This window comes from Chinchilla lanigera, unplaced genomic scaffold, assembly GCF_000276665.1.
Source record: "Chinchilla lanigera isolate Chin_1 unplaced genomic scaffold, ChiLan1.0 scaffold00103, whole genome shotgun sequence".
Classification (NCBI taxonomy): domain Eukaryota; kingdom Metazoa; phylum Chordata; class Mammalia; order Rodentia; family Chinchillidae; genus Chinchilla; species Chinchilla lanigera.
Genome location: NW_004955504.1, coordinates 731,467 through 748,875, shown reverse-complemented (window position 1 = coordinate 748,875; position 17,409 = coordinate 731,467). Strand labels below are relative to the sequence as shown.

Below are 17,409 nucleotides of genomic sequence, written 5' to 3'. Positions count from 1 at the left end.
GGGCCTCGGCTCCCCCGCATACCCGCTGCCCGCGCAGACCCGACCGTCCCCACCTCGGGGCGGTGCCCTCGGCGCGGGCTCTGTCGAGTCGGGAACGGCGGGGCTCGGTGCCCCCAGTTGCCAGGACTCGGACCTGGCGCCCGCGGCTCTCCCCGGCGCTGGCTCTGCTGGGCAGGGAAGGTGCTTTCGTGGGGGCAAGCCTGGTGCGAGGTCGGGGTTCAGGCGGGGCGCAGCCCTGCCTGCGGGTCCCTCGGGCCGGGTGGCCGGGTCTCAGCACGGGGAGCCCGGCTTTGAGCTCCGCACGCGCCTGCACGGCTCCGAAGCCTCAAGCGCTCGCACGTCTGCACCTCTCAGGAGGGGCTGCTTGGGGCCGGCGCGGTCCGCTGGTCGGCCCGAGCCAGAGCCAGAGGCACAGCAGGCAGCGCACAGAATAACTTCTGCCAAAAGTTTCTGTTTGGGGAGGCAAAGTCGGACCAGAGCCGCGCGGTGCCAGAGAGTCCGCAGGCTCCGCCGGGTCAGCTCCCCGCCCCCACACACCGCCCAGGCTTTGCAGAAATCAACGAGAAGCACTGCCCTGGTATTGCAGCCACCGTCCCCAGGCAAAGCCCGCGGTGACCCCGGACACAGGCCCAGCAGAAGTGGCCGCGCAGACGTTCTCTGAAGAACCTGTTGCAGCCATTTTCAAGCTCTCAGCTACTGTGGCTGGCAGCTTTGCTCTGTTTTAACCCTGGGGTGCTGCAGCAGTCAGCTCTGTGCTGCTGGGACAGAGGAGCCAGCCTGCACAGTGGACGGGAGGGGGCTGGCTGCAGCGAGGGTCGGAGGCTCCCCGACACGTGGCTGCGCCACTCGGCCGGCGTGGCACTCCTCCAGGTGGCTGGAGCAGGGTGGAGTCCGTCCGGGCAGGGCAGGCAAGGGCAGACCTGGGACCCACAGACGCGCTCCCCTGGGGTTGTCGAGCCGGTCAGGGTGGATCAGGGCTAGCAGTGGCACTGAGGAGCCCTGTGGTGTTGCCAGGATGGGTTGGTGGTCTGAGGGCTGCGAGCTGGCTCCTGGGAGCGGGAGGCAGGTGGAGCTTACGTCGAGTGTTGCTGGAGGCGCTTGGAGGAGGCGCCACACTGCACCTAACCACAGAGGGGTTGCGGGGAGGGCGGCCTGGCGTGTGTGCTTGGGGCTCCGCGTGTCCCGCCCTGGCGAGACCAGTGCCTCCCAGCCGTCCTGACACTGCTGTCGCCCTGGGTGCGGGGGGACGAGTGCCCAGGTCTCTGCCCTCGGCAGGCACTAACCCTGTGCTCTTCTGCATATGCTTTTCACGCTGGCTGAAGACCAACAGGAGGAAGCCCGGAGCGCCCGACCCTGTCAGCCATGAGTGAGCGCAAGTGTCCTGTGGGGCTGAAGTCCTCCGTGGTGGCCCCGGCCAAGGAGCCCAACGCCATGGGGCCCCGGGAGGTGGAGCTCGTCCTGGTCAAGGAGCAGAACGGGGTGCAGCTCACCAACTCCACCCTCATCAGTGCACCCCACAGCCCCGTGGAGGCCCACGAGCGCGAGACCTGGGGCAAGAAGATTGACTTCCTGCTGTCTGTGATCGGCTTTGCCGTGGACCTCGCCAACGTCTGGCGGTTTCCCTACTTGTGCTACAAGAACGGCGGGGGTAAGGGCCGCCTGGGTGCGCCCGTTACCGGCGAGCGCCTGGATGGCAGGAGGAAAGAGGTGCTCCTGAGCCACATGCGTGCAACGGGCAGACGCCCTGCTCCTGCCCGCATGGAGGTGCCGACTCCTCTCCTCAGCCGCAGGCTTGCTCAGGACCCTGACTCCCATGGAAGCTGCATCTCCCAGTGAGGGGGGCAGGGCGCCAGGGAGGGAGAACCGGCAGGAAGCGGCCCGGCAGCCTGGCTCTGCCTTCTGCTCCCGAGAGTTTTTACTTGGGAAGGAGAGTTCCTGAAGGCCCACAGACCCTGCAGTCTGGTCAATGCAGACAGTGTGTGCAGAGCATGTGGAGGCCTGAACTCAGGGCAGGGTCCCCCAGACGTGCCCATCTCACCACCCTTCTCCCACCTTCTCTAGATGGGGAGCCGGGGCTGGATTCTCCCCTGCATCTCCTTCCTTCCCTGCCCCGCCTGGGCTCTGGTGGGCTCCCCAGGCCAGGCATTTGCAGGGCTCCTCTTGTGATGCCCCTCCCATGCCTGGGCCTCTCAGCCCATCTTGGAGATGAGGAGAGTGAGGCTCTGAAGGCATTGAGCATCCCCCGGAGCGGAGCAGAGCCAAGGCAGAAAACCCATCTCGACAGCTGGGCAAAGGAGACAGAGGGACTTGGGAGTCCTGTCCATAGCTCCTGCCAGCCCTGGACCCCAGCCGAGGCTGTAGGGGAGGCAGGCTGTGAATGTGGGAACCCGCGGGGAGGGCTGATCACCAGCTCAGGGTGAGCAGGAAGGAACCAGTGCAGCTGGGTGGGCGGGGCCTCGCCCCTGGCGGGGTCTGAGGGCCCCAGAAGGGGGTGAGCAGCAGTGTCAGGAGGGCGTGTGGGGTGCAGACACCACAGGACACAGCCTGGAGAGGGTAGGCACGCCAGCTGGGGACTTCCTCCTGGAGAAGAGGGCCACACCCCTCAGAGGCAGCAGAGGCCCAGCTCAGGAGGTGACCCTGCCCCCTGCAGCCCCACGTTCAAGGTGCCGTCTGCCCGCAGGAGCCTTCCTGGTACCCTACCTGCTCTTCATGGTGATCGCCGGGATGCCCCTGTTCTACATGGAGCTGGCCCTGGGGCAGTTCAACAGGGAGGGGGCCGCTGGCGTCTGGAAGATCTGCCCCATCCTGAAGGGTAAGGCACACCCTGGGCTGTGGGCAGGTGGGCCTCGGAGCGTGCACACAGTCCTGCTGGCGAAGGCAGGAGGCACCTGCACCACCGTGCTAACCAGAGTCCTGCTTTAGGGATAGGTCCTGACCCGGATATGAGGGTGCCCTCGCCGGGAAGGGGACACTCCTGCTTCAGCAGTGATGGTCTGTGGTCAGGGTGTTGAAACGGTAGACAAGATTAAACCCCCATCTGTCTGTTGTTCTGTCATCTACTCATCATGGGTCAGTCATCTACCTGTCCATCATCCATTCGCTTGCCCTGCTTCCTCAAGCCCTGCCCCGAGGCTCTCGCAGGGCATGGAGGCTGCTGTCAGACCAGCCGTCTGTTCCGGCTATAGTCCCGGGGTGAGTGTAGGTGCCCTCCCCATGGCCGCTTTGTGGGTGTGTGCGAGGTGCTGAGTCTGGGTGCTGGGAAGGTGCTGGGCGTTCTCTGCAGGGCGCCGGTGCCCATGCTAGCAGGAAGCTCCCTTTAGGTCTTTGTTTGCCGGTGACAAACTCCATTTTGCAGGTGCCAGAGTAGAAACCCCACACCCTGCTATATTGGACATAAAAATTCATAACAATCTGTAGTAAATAATATTTTAGCATGGCTTATGAAACTCTCCATTCTAATAAAAAAGGATTTAAGATGGTCTAAAGAAAAAGCAAAATATACACCTAGTTATCAAGGAAATACTGAGAAGAATAGGTATTTAAGGAGACTGACAGCTCTCATGCTGCCTGAAGGTCACATCCAGCCCTGAGCTTCCTGGGACAGGAACCTCCGTGCTGGGCTTCCGCGGACATTTCACGGGTGGTGGCAGAGACAGCACTAAGCGAGAGACGACCGAGGGAGCTTTACGCAGAGCAGATGGGGTGTGATGGATGGCAGTCGTGGGAATGTCTGACAACCCGTGGGCAGTGGACGCCTCTCACTGGGTCTCGCGTGACCCTGAGGAGTAGCTTGGCCATGTAGGGTGGGCTGGTGAGAGGTCGTGCTTCACGGCCCGGGCCGGTGGCTTCCTGAGTCTCTGCCTTCTTGGAGGGCAGTGCTCAGAGTGACCAGATGCATGGCCAACGCGTGCACCTCCTTCCCGGCTCCCCAGTTTTTTCACCAGGCACTGGGGGCCCCGAGATGGCAGTGCAAGAGAGGGCTCTGAGACTGCTGTATGGTGCTGCATCGCCAGCCACGTGCACCGTCCACTGTGGGAGCCACACAGCCAGGGTGGACGTGCTTTCTTGTGAAGCCAAAAAGAGCACCCTGCACACAGCAGTGGCCCCAGAGGGACTGGGGAAAAATCAGCCCTCCCTCCAGTCTCCAGGCTTGGATCCACTCGTACATTTGACCCAAAGCTTCGAGTTCCCAGAGTTCCGAGCCAAACACTTGGTGTGTAGTTTTAACCTTGAACGGTTTTCAGACTGGACATCCACAGTCGGCTGGCTGCCGTGGAAAACTTTCCATGGTGCCCTTTGGAGCAACATGGTTTCCCACAGCAAGGCTTTCTGACAACACAGCTTCCCAACTATGTGGCTTCCCAACAAGGCTTCCCGATAACGTGGCTTCCCGACAACGTGGCTTCCTGATAACGTGGCTTCCCGACATGGCTTCCCAATAACATGGCTTCCCAACATGGCTGTATGTGTGAGTTCTCTGTAAATCACAACCCAGCCTTTCCCCTAAGGAGCTCAGTGAACAAAATTGCAAAATAGAATTAACCGATGTTGGTCAGTTTCTCACTGGAGGAGCCCTTTGGAAGGAAACAGTTTTGGTTTTGTCATTCCTACATCTGAGCACACTTTTCAAGGGGAATGTTTAGGCCTAATCCTGTGTTTAACACAAATTGTAGTGCATTTTTGCTCTTAATTTTTTTTTCAAAGCTGCGTGTGGTGGCACACACCTATAATCCCAGCACTCGGGAGGCTGAGGCAGGAGGACTGTTGTGAGTTCGAGACAAGCCTGGGCTACAAAGTGAGCTCAAGGCCAGCCTGAACTGCATAGTGAGACCTTGTCTCAAAAAGACAAAAAAAAAAATTTTAATTTCAAGATAGGAAGAGAACTTTAGTAAGTTACCTTGAGCATGAAAACAGCTCCTCCTAAGGGTTATGACCATAAAAAGCAAAAGTTCCCGTAAAGACATGCTCCTGCCCCACTCCCTCCTCCAGACCAGCAGACAGGACAGACTGCCTCTGAGTTTTACTAACGTGGATTAAAGGTGTAGCTCAGACCTTGCAAAGCTGAGAGGAGGTGCTGCACTGAAGAGGGTTCTGTGTGGAGCTGAGTCAGGTGAACCACAGCGGCAACTACGTGCGTGTTTGTCCAGCAGCATGTGAGGAGGGTCCCTTGACCAATGGGAAGAGCCTGCCAACTGCCTGGGTGGTCACAAATGACCCCAAGAGATCCTACATGATCTTGCCTGGCCTGAGTAGCTCTCTGGCTGTGAGTGACCTCAGATGACTCTGTTTATCCTACTAGTCTGGGGCTGTGGATGGCAGTGGATGACCTCGGCCCTGGGAAAACCTGTAACCTATGGAGGACATAGATGATTGTGAAAGGCCCTGTGACTCTTGGTGGCCCTGTATCCCTGGGAAACTGTGGGCAGTTTGGTCCCAAATGAGCCTAGGTTGCTATGAATGGTCACGGAGCTCCCAGTTGTCCCTTAGTACTGTTGATGGCTTTGGTGGTTGTGAAAGGGTCACCTTTGATGGCTCTGCTGGTATGGGTGTCCCTCAGTGGTCCTGGCTGACTGCGGTGGCCAAGGTTGGCTGTGGATGACTTTGTGGGTTTATGTGGCCCCATTAGTCCTAGGTGACACTCAGTTGGGTTGACTGGGTGACCCAGAGTGGCCCTAGGTGGTTCTAGGTGCCCCTGAGTGGCTGTGATAGCAGTGAATGTCCCTTACTCTCCGTATGTCCTTCCTGGCCCTGTATGGCTGTGGGTGACTTGGTGTGCCTGGGTGGCTGTGGGTGGCCTTTGGTGGCCCCTGATGATCCTGTGTGTGCCTGGCTGGCTGCTGGGTCCCTAGAGGTACACCTGAGTGTACCACCTCCCCTGGGCACCAGCTCCCCTGGCCCTGGTGTCCCCCAGTGATGCCCTGATGCCTCTGGGTGGAGGGATGCTTGGAGGTGGGAAGCCCTTTCTCTGTGGTCCAGGCTGGAGTAGGCACAGCCTCCACGTGTCGAGGAGTTGCCTGGCACCCGGGATGCCAGTGTGCGGCTGCTGGGTGGAGGTGTCCCCAGGCGGCGTGGACAGCGGCTGGCAGTGGCTTCACTGACGGTGGCTCTGTGCTATCCCCACCAGGGGTGGGCTTCACGGTCATCCTCATCTCGCTCTACGTGGGCTTCTTCTACAACGTCATCATCGCCTGGGCACTGCACTACCTCTTCTCCTCCTTCTCCGTGGAGCTGCCCTGGACCCACTGCAACAACACCTGGAACAGCCCCAACTGCTCCGATGCCCCCTCAGGCAACGCCAGTGACGGTGCCAGCCTCAACAGCACCTTTGGGACCACACCTGCAGCTGAGTACTTCGAGTAAGTAGGGGGCACTGCTGAGGGTGCAGCTACCTTCCTGCCTCCTGCGCCCTGCACATGCCTGAGAGGGGACCTCTGATGCCCAGGGTGACAGTGCGGTTCATCAGAGTCCCGCAGAGCCAGCTCCAGGCAGGCAGACACCGGCAGCCCCTCACTGTCCGTCCTGCTCCTGCTGCAGGGCAGGCTGGGGTGCCGGGGACACCGCGTGCTGTAGGAAGAAGGGCATGTGGGATGCCCCCCACCACGAGCACCACGACGGAGCCCTCACTCCTCAGACAGGCTGGCCGTGGGTGCGAGGGATCTGCTGTCTCACACACACGGTTTCATTTCCTCCACTGTTGCTTTCCCACCTACACGCCCCCACGGCCTGAGCTCCCCAGGATCCTGCGCCGCTCGGATCCCTTGGCAGGCCGGGCCTTCCCCTGGGACGCTTTCCTCTGGGTCTGCTGTCCACGTCAGCCCCTGCATCCCCACCACCGTCGCCAGGGCCAGTCGGGAAGGACCCTGGGGCCCACTGTCCCCGCCCCTGCTTGGGGTCCACGTGTGTGGAAGAAGCATGGTTTCCAGCCAGAGTTGTGGTAATGGGGTGGTGAGTGCAGAGTGTGAGGGCGCGTGTGCCGGCTCTGGGCTGGGTTGGCATTTCTCACTGAACGGGGTCCTCGAAAGTCGCAGTTTTGGCGTTGGCCTCGAGGGACGGGGCCGAAGCAATTGCAGCGTGTCTGGGGTTTCGTGTGGACCGTGCTGCTCCACGAGCTGCAGAGTTCGCACTTGTGTTTCTGGGCAGGAATGCACTGATGGCCTAGCGGGACGGACTGTCCCTCTGAGGTGAGATGGTCCCGGAGTCAAAGGCGAGTGGGTCTGGTACCGCAGGCTGTGTGTCACTGTTAGGCTGCGTGGGGAAGTCACAGAAGAGTGGGGTGCAGGCTGGGCTGTGGGGCAGGGCTCTCGGTGTGACGGCAGAGAAGAAACACACAGGCGCCCCAAGTGAAGGACAGCCCCGCCCTCTCTGTGGTCTCAGCACAGTCTTGGGGAGGATGTCATTGCTGCATTTCCCAGACGTGAAACTGACAGAGGGAGCGGGTCTGACTGCAGTACGCTTGCCGAGTGAGCCAACCGCGGCCGCATGTGGCCAGAGGAAGGACCAGGGACAGTGTGTGCTCAGAGTGGGCGCTGCAGGGCCCTGTGGGCAGAAGCCTGTGGGCTGCTCGACACCAGAGTCGGCTTGTGCTTGAGTGGGTTTGACTTACTGCACAGGCGAAAGCTGGGAAGGGCTTCTGGCTCGTGTGTCTTTCTGATTTTCCTGGGGATTTTGTGCAATTTGAAACGTCGTCTTCCTTCTGGTAGGAGTACAGACCTTTGATTCATCCAGGTGACTTTCAGAAAAGAGGACAAGAGAGAAGAGGGCTTGGTCTGGTGATCGATGATGCAGGATTCTAGAGGACAGAATGAAGCTGTCTTCTGAACATGAGAGGTCCCCGAGCCCTCGCGCCTGGAGACCTGTGGCCCAGCAGGTCCGTGAGTCTAGAAGCACCTGGGACGGGGGCGGGGCAGTGTCAGGTGTGGTGTCCCTAGTGCAGGGCCAGGCCCCCTCAAGGCAGCCCTGCACCCTCAGGTCCACGGGGTCTGGAGTTCACGCCCCCCTTGTCATGCAGGTCTTGGTGGCAGGGATGGCAGGTTCCGCAGGTGCACCCTTCGGGAGCCCTGTCCCACCAGAGAGGCATAAAGGTCACACTAGCACTCGGCAGTAGGGTGGGACGTCCTGTCAGGAGGTGTCCGTGTCCCCCCGCAGTCCCCACACAGTGCGTAAATCGTGCAGCGCTGGATCTAACGCTGAGCTGCAGACTGGAGAGGGACACGTCCAGGCCAACCTGGTGCCTTGGGCAGGAGCGGCCAGGCCCTGGTGCTGAGCGAGCGAGTGCTGGTCCGCCTACCAAGGCACCGAATGAGCTGCCCAGTGTCGGGGCCTCCCAGGCCCAGCTGCATGGCGGGCAGGGCTCAGCCACCCGCGTCCGCCTGTACTGGCACAGAGCAGGACCACCGATGCTCGCTGCGCCAGCCAGGCGTCCCAGCCACTGTCCTGCTGCCACCAGACAGGGACCCAGATCTCTCCTGCAGAGAACAGGGGGGTCCTCTGAGGGGCCCTAGCAACCAGGCAGCACCAGGCCCTCAGGGAGCTCCGCCGGGCTCAGGGCTTCGTGTCCAAAGGAGCCAAACCTTACGCGTGTGCCCCCCTCTCTTTCTCCCTTGCTCTGGCTGGCACCTCTCCAGCTTCCACTCCTGGTCAGTGTCCACTGAGGCCGAGGGCAGGGACCGTGGGCTCACTGTGAGTTGTGCAGGTCATTGTGATCCACTCCATGGAGGGGAGACATGGGCCCGGGAAGTGACACTTCCTGGAAGTTTAGAGTGTCCTCACTTGCACACACACTTGCACACACTCAACCTGCACTGCTTGCTAAAGTCAATTAGAAAGTCATAGCTTGAAAGCTAACAATTTACCTCTGTGGTACTACACTGGCTGCACCTCAGTAAATTGATAAGTATTTTTATTTTCATTCAATTGAAGGGATTCTTGGCTGGGCATAGTGGCACGTACCTATAATCCCAATGCTCAGGAGGCTGAGGCAGGATTGCTGCAACTACCTAGCAAGAACTACCTAGCAAGACCCTGTCTCAAAAACAAAAAGAAAAGATTTGTTTTGTGGCTCAGTCTATGGTATACAACAGTGAAGGTTTCATGTGTACTTAAAAAGAATGTGCTTCTTGCTAGGCCTGGTGCTGCCGTCTGCCATGCCAGCACTCAGGAGACCGAGGCAGGAAGATCACTTGAGGCCAGGAATCAGAGGCCAAACAGTGGGAAACAGTACGATCCAATTTTTTTAAAAAGTCACGCACCGTGCTGCTGCTGTCGGACAGAGCATTGTAGTGCCCACTGGGTCGTGCTCAGTGTGGAGGTGTCGACAGCCTTAGTGACTTTCTCTGTACTTGTCTTAGTTACTGAGGGAGGGATATTCAAATCTCAGTTGCAGTCCTGGGTTCTGTCTGTTTCCATCGGGTTTTTTCTCTGTGATTTGCAGCTCTGATGGGAGGAGTGTGTGTGGGCACTCTTTCGGGAGTCCCTGTTGCTGCATGCCTCCTCCGGAAGTCTGCTCCTCTGATGGCGGGGTGGTGCCTCGTTCTCCTCAGGACTGGTGCTGGGCGGTGCATCTCTCCCAGGCTTTCATTGTTAACCCGTGTGGTCGTTAACGTAGGCTTCAGGTAGCGGCCCGGGTGTGGCCCTTGCTTCTGAGTGCACAGGCTGTCTCTGTCCTGTGACTTGGATTTCGATACGGGACTGGCCCGTGCGACTGGGCTTACATCTCCCCTTACTGCCCCTGTGGCTGGCGCACCCTCTCCCTTGCTCCTTGCTGTCTCCTTCGATCCCTTCTCCTGCGCTACCTGGCACCCGTCTTCCAGTTTCCTTCTGAGGCTGTGCCTTCACCTGGGGGATAGAGTCCTGTGTTGCACATTTTAAAATTTGATGAAGTCAGATTTACCTACTTATCCCTTCATGCAATGCCTAAGAGTCTATTGTCAAATTTGAGTTTGTGTAGTTACCCCGTGTCTTCTCCCCAGAGAGATTTAGCCCAACCTTTAGCTCTCTTAGCCATTTTGAGTTCATGTTTGCATATGGTAAAGAATGGCTACTCGCCGATCTTCCTGCTGGATTCAGGTCACATTTCCTACTTCTGGTCGTGCCCTCTAGTTTGTATTAGATGCTAGGCTTGGTGGGTTTCACATCAGTGGTTTGGAGCTTGGTCTTTTCCGTTAGGAATATGAGACTTTACAGGTGAGAGATGATGTGGTCAGGTGCCTTCTGGCTCTCAGGTGCCTTTGCCACCCGGCTGGCAGTGACCACAGCCAGACGGCCCTGCTCATTGTGATCCGGTCCCCCAGCTGTGCGGTGGCCCCGGCCCAGGCTCTGGTCCCCTGAGGCTGTGTCCTGCGCTCAGTGCAACCCTGTGGCCAGTGTGCAGGTTACAGGGACTCTCTCCAGCCGCCCCTCCTTCCCAGGACTCTGCCCTGGCTGCGATGCTAGAGCCCAAAGGGCCAGATTTCTCCATGTGGCCCAAGGCCTGTTGGAAGCCGGGTGGGCCGCGATCCATTTCCAGGGAGCTCCCCAGTTTCCCAGGCAGGGCACGGTAGAAGGGGTAGTGCTTTTCCCGCGGCTTCCTGCAGGCCGGGAATCTGGGGAGCTGCTGTGCGGGGAGTGCCCAGGCCTGTGCACCCGCTGCGTCCCATCTCCTCTGCACGTGGCCTTGCCCTCTGCCCTGGGGACAGTTCCCTGGGAAGGACATGCAGAATGGTGTGTGGCTCTGGCCACCTGGGGCGCACCGTCCCAAGTCCGGTCTTCACAGCGGCGGGAGTCAGGCATCACCCTCAGAGAGCACAGGACCCGCATGTCGGCTGCGTCGATGCTCAGAGTCCGGCCACCCGTGGGCACCAGGCCTGCCCTGGGCCTCCCTCACAGGCCCAGGTTCCCCTCCTTCCAGCTCCCAAAGCAGCTGCTGAGGGCCAGCGTGGGCCAGCACCTGGCACCCTGAGCCTGTGTGGGCCCTGGGCCATGGCTCACCACGGGCAGGAGGGCAGGCCAGGCTCCGTGTGACCCCGCCCCGCCCCACAGGCGTGGAGTGCTGCACCTGCACCTGAGCCGCGGCATCGACGACCTGGGCCCGCCACGCTGGCAGCTCACGGCCTGCCTGGTGCTGGTCATCGTGCTGCTCTACTTCAGCCTGTGGAAGGGCGTGAAGACCTCGGGCAAGGTGAGGAGCTGGTCACGCTGGCTGTGCCTGGCCGGCGTCTGGGCAGAGGTCGCCCGTAGCAAGGCGTGTACAGAGGAGGGTGGAGCGGCAGGCTCTCCCCTGTTCCTGATGAGAGTATTTGGGCATCACAAGGGCGCCCAGAGCTGCTTTCACCAAAATGACCCCCGGGTCCGTCGTGTCACGCACGAGCCCAGGCTGCCTTTCCCTCCGCCCACACCGCAGTCCCCCTTCACCACCGAGGTGGTGCGTGCACGGCCAGGTCGGGTCCCACACCACAGCCCCGCCCCTCCTGGCCATGTCCACCTTCTTCCCGCCCAGCTCAGCTCGGGAGCCTGCAGCACAGGAGACACTGGCTGCTCCCACTCCAGCCTGGCGGTCAACGCTGCTGCCCCAGCAGAGGGCACTGCTGCCTGCCCTGCCATGAGGCGGTTCCTGTGGACTTCTGCCTGGGACCACGAGGCCCGGCCCGCCTTGCCAGCCAGCGCCTAGTGACTCCGTCCTCTCCTGCAGGTCGTGTGGATCACAGCCACCATGCCCTACGTGGTCCTCACCGCCCTGCTCCTGCGCGGGCTCACCCTCCCGGGGGCCATCGATGGCATCCGGGCCTACCTGAGTGTGGACTTCTACCGGCTCTGCGAGGCCTCAGTGAGTGTGCCCTCAAGTGAGCTCTGCAGCCTCGGGCTGACTGTGGCCTGCATACCGCCCACCCGAGCTGACTTGCAGTCCTCCTGCCTCAGCCTCCTGAGCAGCTGGGTGACAGCTGGCATGTCTGAGATTTTAATGCCACATTGGTGCAGTTGCAGCCACACACACTTGAGCCATGGGTCTATGTGTGGTCTGCCTCAGGCTCCAAAGGCTGCCCTGTGCCGGCTGTACTCCCAGTTGCGGGAGGTCCTGGGGAGGAGGCTGAGCAGGGTCAGGGCTCCCATGGAGCAGGCACTGATGCTGTGGGAGGGTCATGTAGGCACAGGCTGTGAGCCCTGACAGCCAGGAGATCCAGACACCGCCCCCTTGGCATGTGCCACTGATCTGCGCTGGCTCTGAGGTGTTCCTGAGCCCAAGGGTGGGAAGGGGTGCAGGGCAGCTCCCAGGGGAGGTCGCCTGTCTGGAGTCCCATAGGCCCCTCTAACCCAGCAACCCCTCCCCTGGCTCGCAGGTGTGGATTGATGCTGCCACCCAGGTGTGCTTCTCCCTGGGTGTGGGGTTTGGGGTGCTGATCGCTTTCTCCAGCTACAACAAGTTCACCAACAACTGCTATCGGTAAGATGCACCTCCCAGCGTGGAGAAAAGCTTGCAAAACCTTGAGCCTGCGGCCAGGCGGCTCCCAGTGAAGTCCTCCTCGCCTTAAGGAAGCCACTGAACCTCATGCAGATGTGTGTGTCCTCCCAGAGGGGCCTTCCTGGGGGCTGTGCAGTGGGGGGCCCATGTGACAGCCCTCTTCCCTCCCACGCTGGCCACCCCAGAAGCACAGCTCTTACCCGGGGGCTGGCTTCACCCCCACGCACTTGGGCGTGCACACCACCGGGTTCTGGAGGACCTGCTTTACCCGCAGCCTCAAGCTGGACCCAAATCCTCCTAAAACAGGACCAAATTAAATCTGAGACCTGCTTTCTTTGACCTTTGCGGGCTTGTGTTTACTCTCACATCCTGGGGATAAAGATGCACTAAAAATAAAGACAGCACACAACAAAACGTCGAGCCGCTGCAGGTTCCCTGTGGGAGGACAGAGGGTTCAGGCCTCAGATCGCCCTGCCCGAGCCTGCCTGTGTCCACTTGGGTCCGCCAATCTGCGGATGGCGTGCGCAGCCCTTCAGCTGCAGCTGGCCACCCGGGAAACCAGGAGGGCAGTGACCTCCAGAGGGTCCCCTGCACCCCAGGCCCCCCTTGCCCCTGAACCTCAGTTTCCCAGCCCCAAGTGGGGTCCCCACAGCCCGGGTGAGCGTGGGACTCGCACTTCAGCCCCTGGAGCCCTCCCAGGGTGTCAGGAGCCCTACCCACAGGCCTCGGGCGCCTGGCCCACCCTGAGCTCTGACTACACCCTAGAACCAGGAGCCCAGGGGGCCCCAGGCCAGGCAGCAGAATGGTGACCACCTGTCTGTATCCAGGAAGTCAGCCCCCCAGACCTCCTCCGAGCCCCAGATGCAGCAATGTAAGAGCAACAACTGGGCAGGAGGTCTCGAGGGTCACACCCACAGTGCCAGCATGCTGGTCTTGTCTTGCAGAGATGCGATCCTCACCACCTCCATCAACTCCCTGACCAGCTTCTCCTCGGGCTTCGTGGTCTTCTCCTTCCTGGGGTACATGGCCCAGAAGCACAGCGTGCCCATCGGGGAAGTGGCCAAGGATGGTGAGCCCCACACACCCCGTGCCACCCTGACGTCAGCCCTGGGAGACAGGGTGGCCGTGGCCCGGTGACTGGGGGCCGGGCCCGAGATGAACCCTCTGCCTCCAGAGATGGGGCTTCTGTCCCTCATCGCTTCGGGAGCTGATGTCCAGCTGGGGTCGCTGCTGACCGAGCTCTTCCTGGGTCTGACGTGTGGGAAGGGCTTGTGGGGAGCTGTGGACCCTGTCACCCATGCACCAGTGTCTGGGGGGTCTCCCTTGATCCCCCTGCAGCTCCCGGAGAGCTGAGCACAAAGGCCTCACTCTGCAAGGAGGGCGCAGGCTGGGCCTGCAGGAGAGAGCTGGGCTGGGGTGACCCTCTCGGGGTCCCTGAGCCTGGGCTCTCCCCTCCAGACAGATCCAGTGAAGGTGGGAAAGGAAGCAGAATGCAAATCAACCCAGAGGTGAAATTTACTTACTGTGGCTCCCTGCCCTTTATTATGCTAAGCAGCGGTCGCCCTGAAAACCCATCGGCCCCTACAAGTGGGGCAGCGTCCTCCACGTGTTTCCTAGCAGGCAAAGTAAATGTCATTGGCGCCCCGGGACGCAGACCACAGGTGAAATGTCGGCTCGGGTGCAGGGAGCAAAGGCTGGCTGCTGCCTTCACCTCCACCGAGCAGGGGGAGGCTTCCCAGGCTCACAGCTTGCGGCACTTAAGCTTCAGAGTCTCAGAGAGCCTGCGTCCCCAGCCCGGCTGCAGTGCCGGGCATCTTGGGGACTCCAGAGCGCCTGGGTCCTACCCCACTGCCTGGCTGGCTCTAGGACCCCGTGGAGCTGTGGCCACCTTGTTGTCTTTGATTCTTTCAAAAGACTGTGTGCAGTGGTGTGTGCCACACATACACACGTGCACAGACCAAGATGCAGTCATGCATGTGTGACTGTGCCAGTGCACGCTTGCACATGTGTGTGTGCACACTCACGAGACCTGCCCAGCAGCCCCAACTAGAACAAGGCCATCACCTTATCGGGGACCCAGGGCCGCTCCAGAAACCTCTCCGGTCCTCCCATTTCCGGTCCCTGTCTTGACCTTTGCCCTTCCCAGTGCCCCGTGGCCTGGTGTGGGCACAAATGAGTCGCAGCGAGGCTGCCGGGCTGGGAACAAGCAGGCGCCTGCATGGCTGGGGCGGGTGTTCTCTGAGCCTCAGGCACCGAGAGGTGGGAGAAGGGTGAGGGGCTCCTGTGGGGCCGGCCAGGCGCCCCCGGCTGAGCCGGCCTCGAGGGTGGGGAGCAGGAGCCTCTGTCACACAGCGGGTTCTGATCGCAGGCCCGGGGCTGATCTTCATCATCTACCCCGAGGCGATCGCCACACTCCCGCTGTCCTCGGCCTGGGCGGTGGTCTTCTTCATCATGCTGCTCACCCTGGGGCTCGACAGCGCTGTGAGTATGGGCCGGGGCCCGGCAAGACCCTCTCGGGGCCAGGGTGGCTGCTGACCAGAGCTGAGCCTGCCCTCTCTGCGCCTGGACAGTGCAGTGTCAGAGCTGGGCTCGGAGTGACGGTGACTTCCCGTGGGATCACACAGCATGGCACCTCCTGGGGGCCTAGACCCCCGTGTGAGCACTGACCTAGTCTGGCTATCTCGGTGCCACCATGGTGCCCGGGCCACTGTCCTCCCCATTGGTGCCACCCCCACTGAGCCCTGGGCAGCGGGACTGGCCAGGGGCCACGTGGCCTCCATGTCTCTGCCCACCTGCTCAGGGCACGCTTCCTGGAGTGTGACTGAGAACCCATATCTGCAGGAGCAGGGGCTCCATCGTGACACCCCACCTCCTGGGGACAGCCTGCTGGGTGGATCAGAGCCTTCCATGTCCCTGTTCCTCCGCACCCGGGAGGGTGGCCCGTGCACTGATTTCACGGGGCACACAGATCCCCGAGCATGAGTCGGGCTGTCCAGGAGCAGGTGTGTGGGCTCCACTGCAGAGTGTGGCCTCCGGGTGACAGGTAGGTGCGAGCTCCGTGTTGTGCCCGCAGATGGGCGGCATGGAGTCTGTGATCACGGGCCTCATCGACGAGTTCCAGCTGCTGCACCGGCACCGGGAGCTCTTCACGCTGTGCATCGTGCTGGGCACCTTCCTGCTGTCGCTCTTCTGCGTCACCAACGTAGGCACTGCCACCTGCTGGCATCCGGGCCCCATGGGATGGGCAGCTCTGCAGCAGAAGCCAGGGGAACCGGGAGCGGGAGGTGCAGCCTGGGGGGCACCTGCAGGGGCGTCCCCCCCAGGGCGGCCAGGGTCACCGTGTTGGGCCTGTGGAGGCCGCTGCCTCAAGGCACACCTGGGACTCAGGAGGGGAGGAGCAGCAGCCAGGCGTTCCCTCCGAGCGGCAGGTGGGTGGGTGTGACCCACGGCACAGTCTCCGGGCTCGGCACCTGCAGAGCGCATCTGTGGCTGGGCCTTCAGGAGAAGCCTTTGCAGCCAGCCGAGTTCAGCCGGCCCGCTCTCTTCCAGGGGGGCATCTACGTCTTCACACTGCTGGACCACTTTGCAGCCGGCACGTCCATTCTCTTTGGGGTGCTCATTGAGGCCATTGGGGTGGCCTGGTTCTACGGTGAGTGACTAGGAGGTGGCACTGGGCCGCCTCGGGCTGCCTCGGGCAAAGCAGGTGTCCTGGCTGCAGGGAGTGTTCTGCCGCAGGGAGCTTGAACTGTGCCCGTGGCGTGGCGGGCAGTGTGGGCACACCGGGCCTCGTGTGCTGTGCACAGGGCAGGGTTCTGGGGCGCTGGGACCCTGTAAGAGGGCGTGGAGGGCGGGGCCCTGCTCGGCAGCTCTGTCTGGGCGAGGGTGGCGGGCTGTGCCCAGGGGCGCTCAGCAGACAGTGCTGCTGGCTCCAGCAAGGCAGGGAGGGGACAGCCGCCCCGCGAGGTGACACCGTGGGTGTGGGCAGGACCCAAGCCCGCTGCTCACACACAAGCAGGACTGCAGGGCCAGCGGCGGCCGGGCGGCCACATCTGGGGCGCTGTCCTGCTCACTGCCCCTGGCTTGGCTGCTGTGCCCCGGATGCCCACACGCAGCAGGCGAAGCAGCCGAGCTTCTCACGGTGCCCTGGGTTTTCTATCTGCAACACGGGTTGGGCACCAGCCGGCCTTGCCCCGCCACAGCACCTCTGAGGGGGCTGGCAGTGCCTGCGCCCGCTGCCCTGAGCACGAGCACCCTGGAGGACTCCTGGCCCCCATGTGCAGCTGCCCAGCAGACTGGCCATGAGCCTGGGTGGCGCGGTCATGCAGGGTCCAAGCCTTCTCTCGGACCTGAGCACCAGGTCACCCAAGCTCAGCACTGAGCACCACTGCAGGCTGGCAGCACAAGGGAGCTGTGTTCAGACGTTCTCACCAGTTCCTACGCGTTAGACAACAGTACTGAAAGAAAGCTCACCTTCCTGAAGCAGGCCCCAGGAGTGCTGTTGGAGAGAAAATGCCTTTTACTACATTTCCAGAAGGCACTTCTCATAAACATTGGTGGCTGTGTACAAACTATGGAATACTATTCAGCCTTCAAAAAGGACAGCAATCCTGCCACACACAGGAACATGGATGAACCTCAGGGATGCTCACTGACTGGCAAGAGCCAGTCCCCAGAGCGGATCCCGTGTGTGCTGCACACGGGTCAAGTCTCAAGATAGCTGAGCTTGCAAGGACTGAGCAGGGGATGGGCAGTGGGTCTGAGGGCAGAGCTTGCCTTGGAAAAATGAGCAAGTTCAGGGCATGGCATTTACGATGGTGGCACAGCGATGTGAAGGCACTCAGCACTGCCCTGTGCACTTAAGATGCTTGCAGTGGGGGCTGGGGATTTAGCTCAGCGGCAAAAGCGCCTGCCTGGCAAGCGCAAGGTCGTGAGTTCGGTTCCTGGTACCAGAGAAAAACCAAAACCAAAAAAAAAAA

The 17,409-nt window shown here is 61.2% G+C and overlaps 1 protein-coding gene across 1 annotated transcript in view; it reads left to right on the top strand.

Annotated features, from left to right (window-relative positions):
* Positions 1 to 1,322: 1,322 nt before the first annotated feature.
* The window catches only part of Slc6a3 (solute carrier family 6 (neurotransmitter transporter), member 3), a 26,084-nt gene continuing 9,997 nt past the window's right edge, over positions 1,323 to 17,409 (top strand). Inside the window, exons 1-10 of the mRNA XM_005407057.2 lie at positions 1,323 to 1,648; positions 2,681 to 2,812; positions 6,125 to 6,356; positions 11,017 to 11,155; positions 11,666 to 11,800; positions 12,312 to 12,415; positions 13,378 to 13,502; positions 14,802 to 14,914; positions 15,507 to 15,635; positions 15,983 to 16,082. Of these exons, the coding sequence (XP_005407114.1) occupies positions 1,363 to 1,648; positions 2,681 to 2,812; positions 6,125 to 6,356; positions 11,017 to 11,155; positions 11,666 to 11,800; positions 12,312 to 12,415; positions 13,378 to 13,502; positions 14,802 to 14,914; positions 15,507 to 15,635; positions 15,983 to 16,082 (1,495 nt within the window). The 5' untranslated portion in view covers positions 1,323 to 1,362. The remainder of the gene's footprint in view (positions 1,649 to 2,680; positions 2,813 to 6,124; positions 6,357 to 11,016; positions 11,156 to 11,665; positions 11,801 to 12,311; positions 12,416 to 13,377; positions 13,503 to 14,801; positions 14,915 to 15,506; positions 15,636 to 15,982; positions 16,083 to 17,409) is intronic.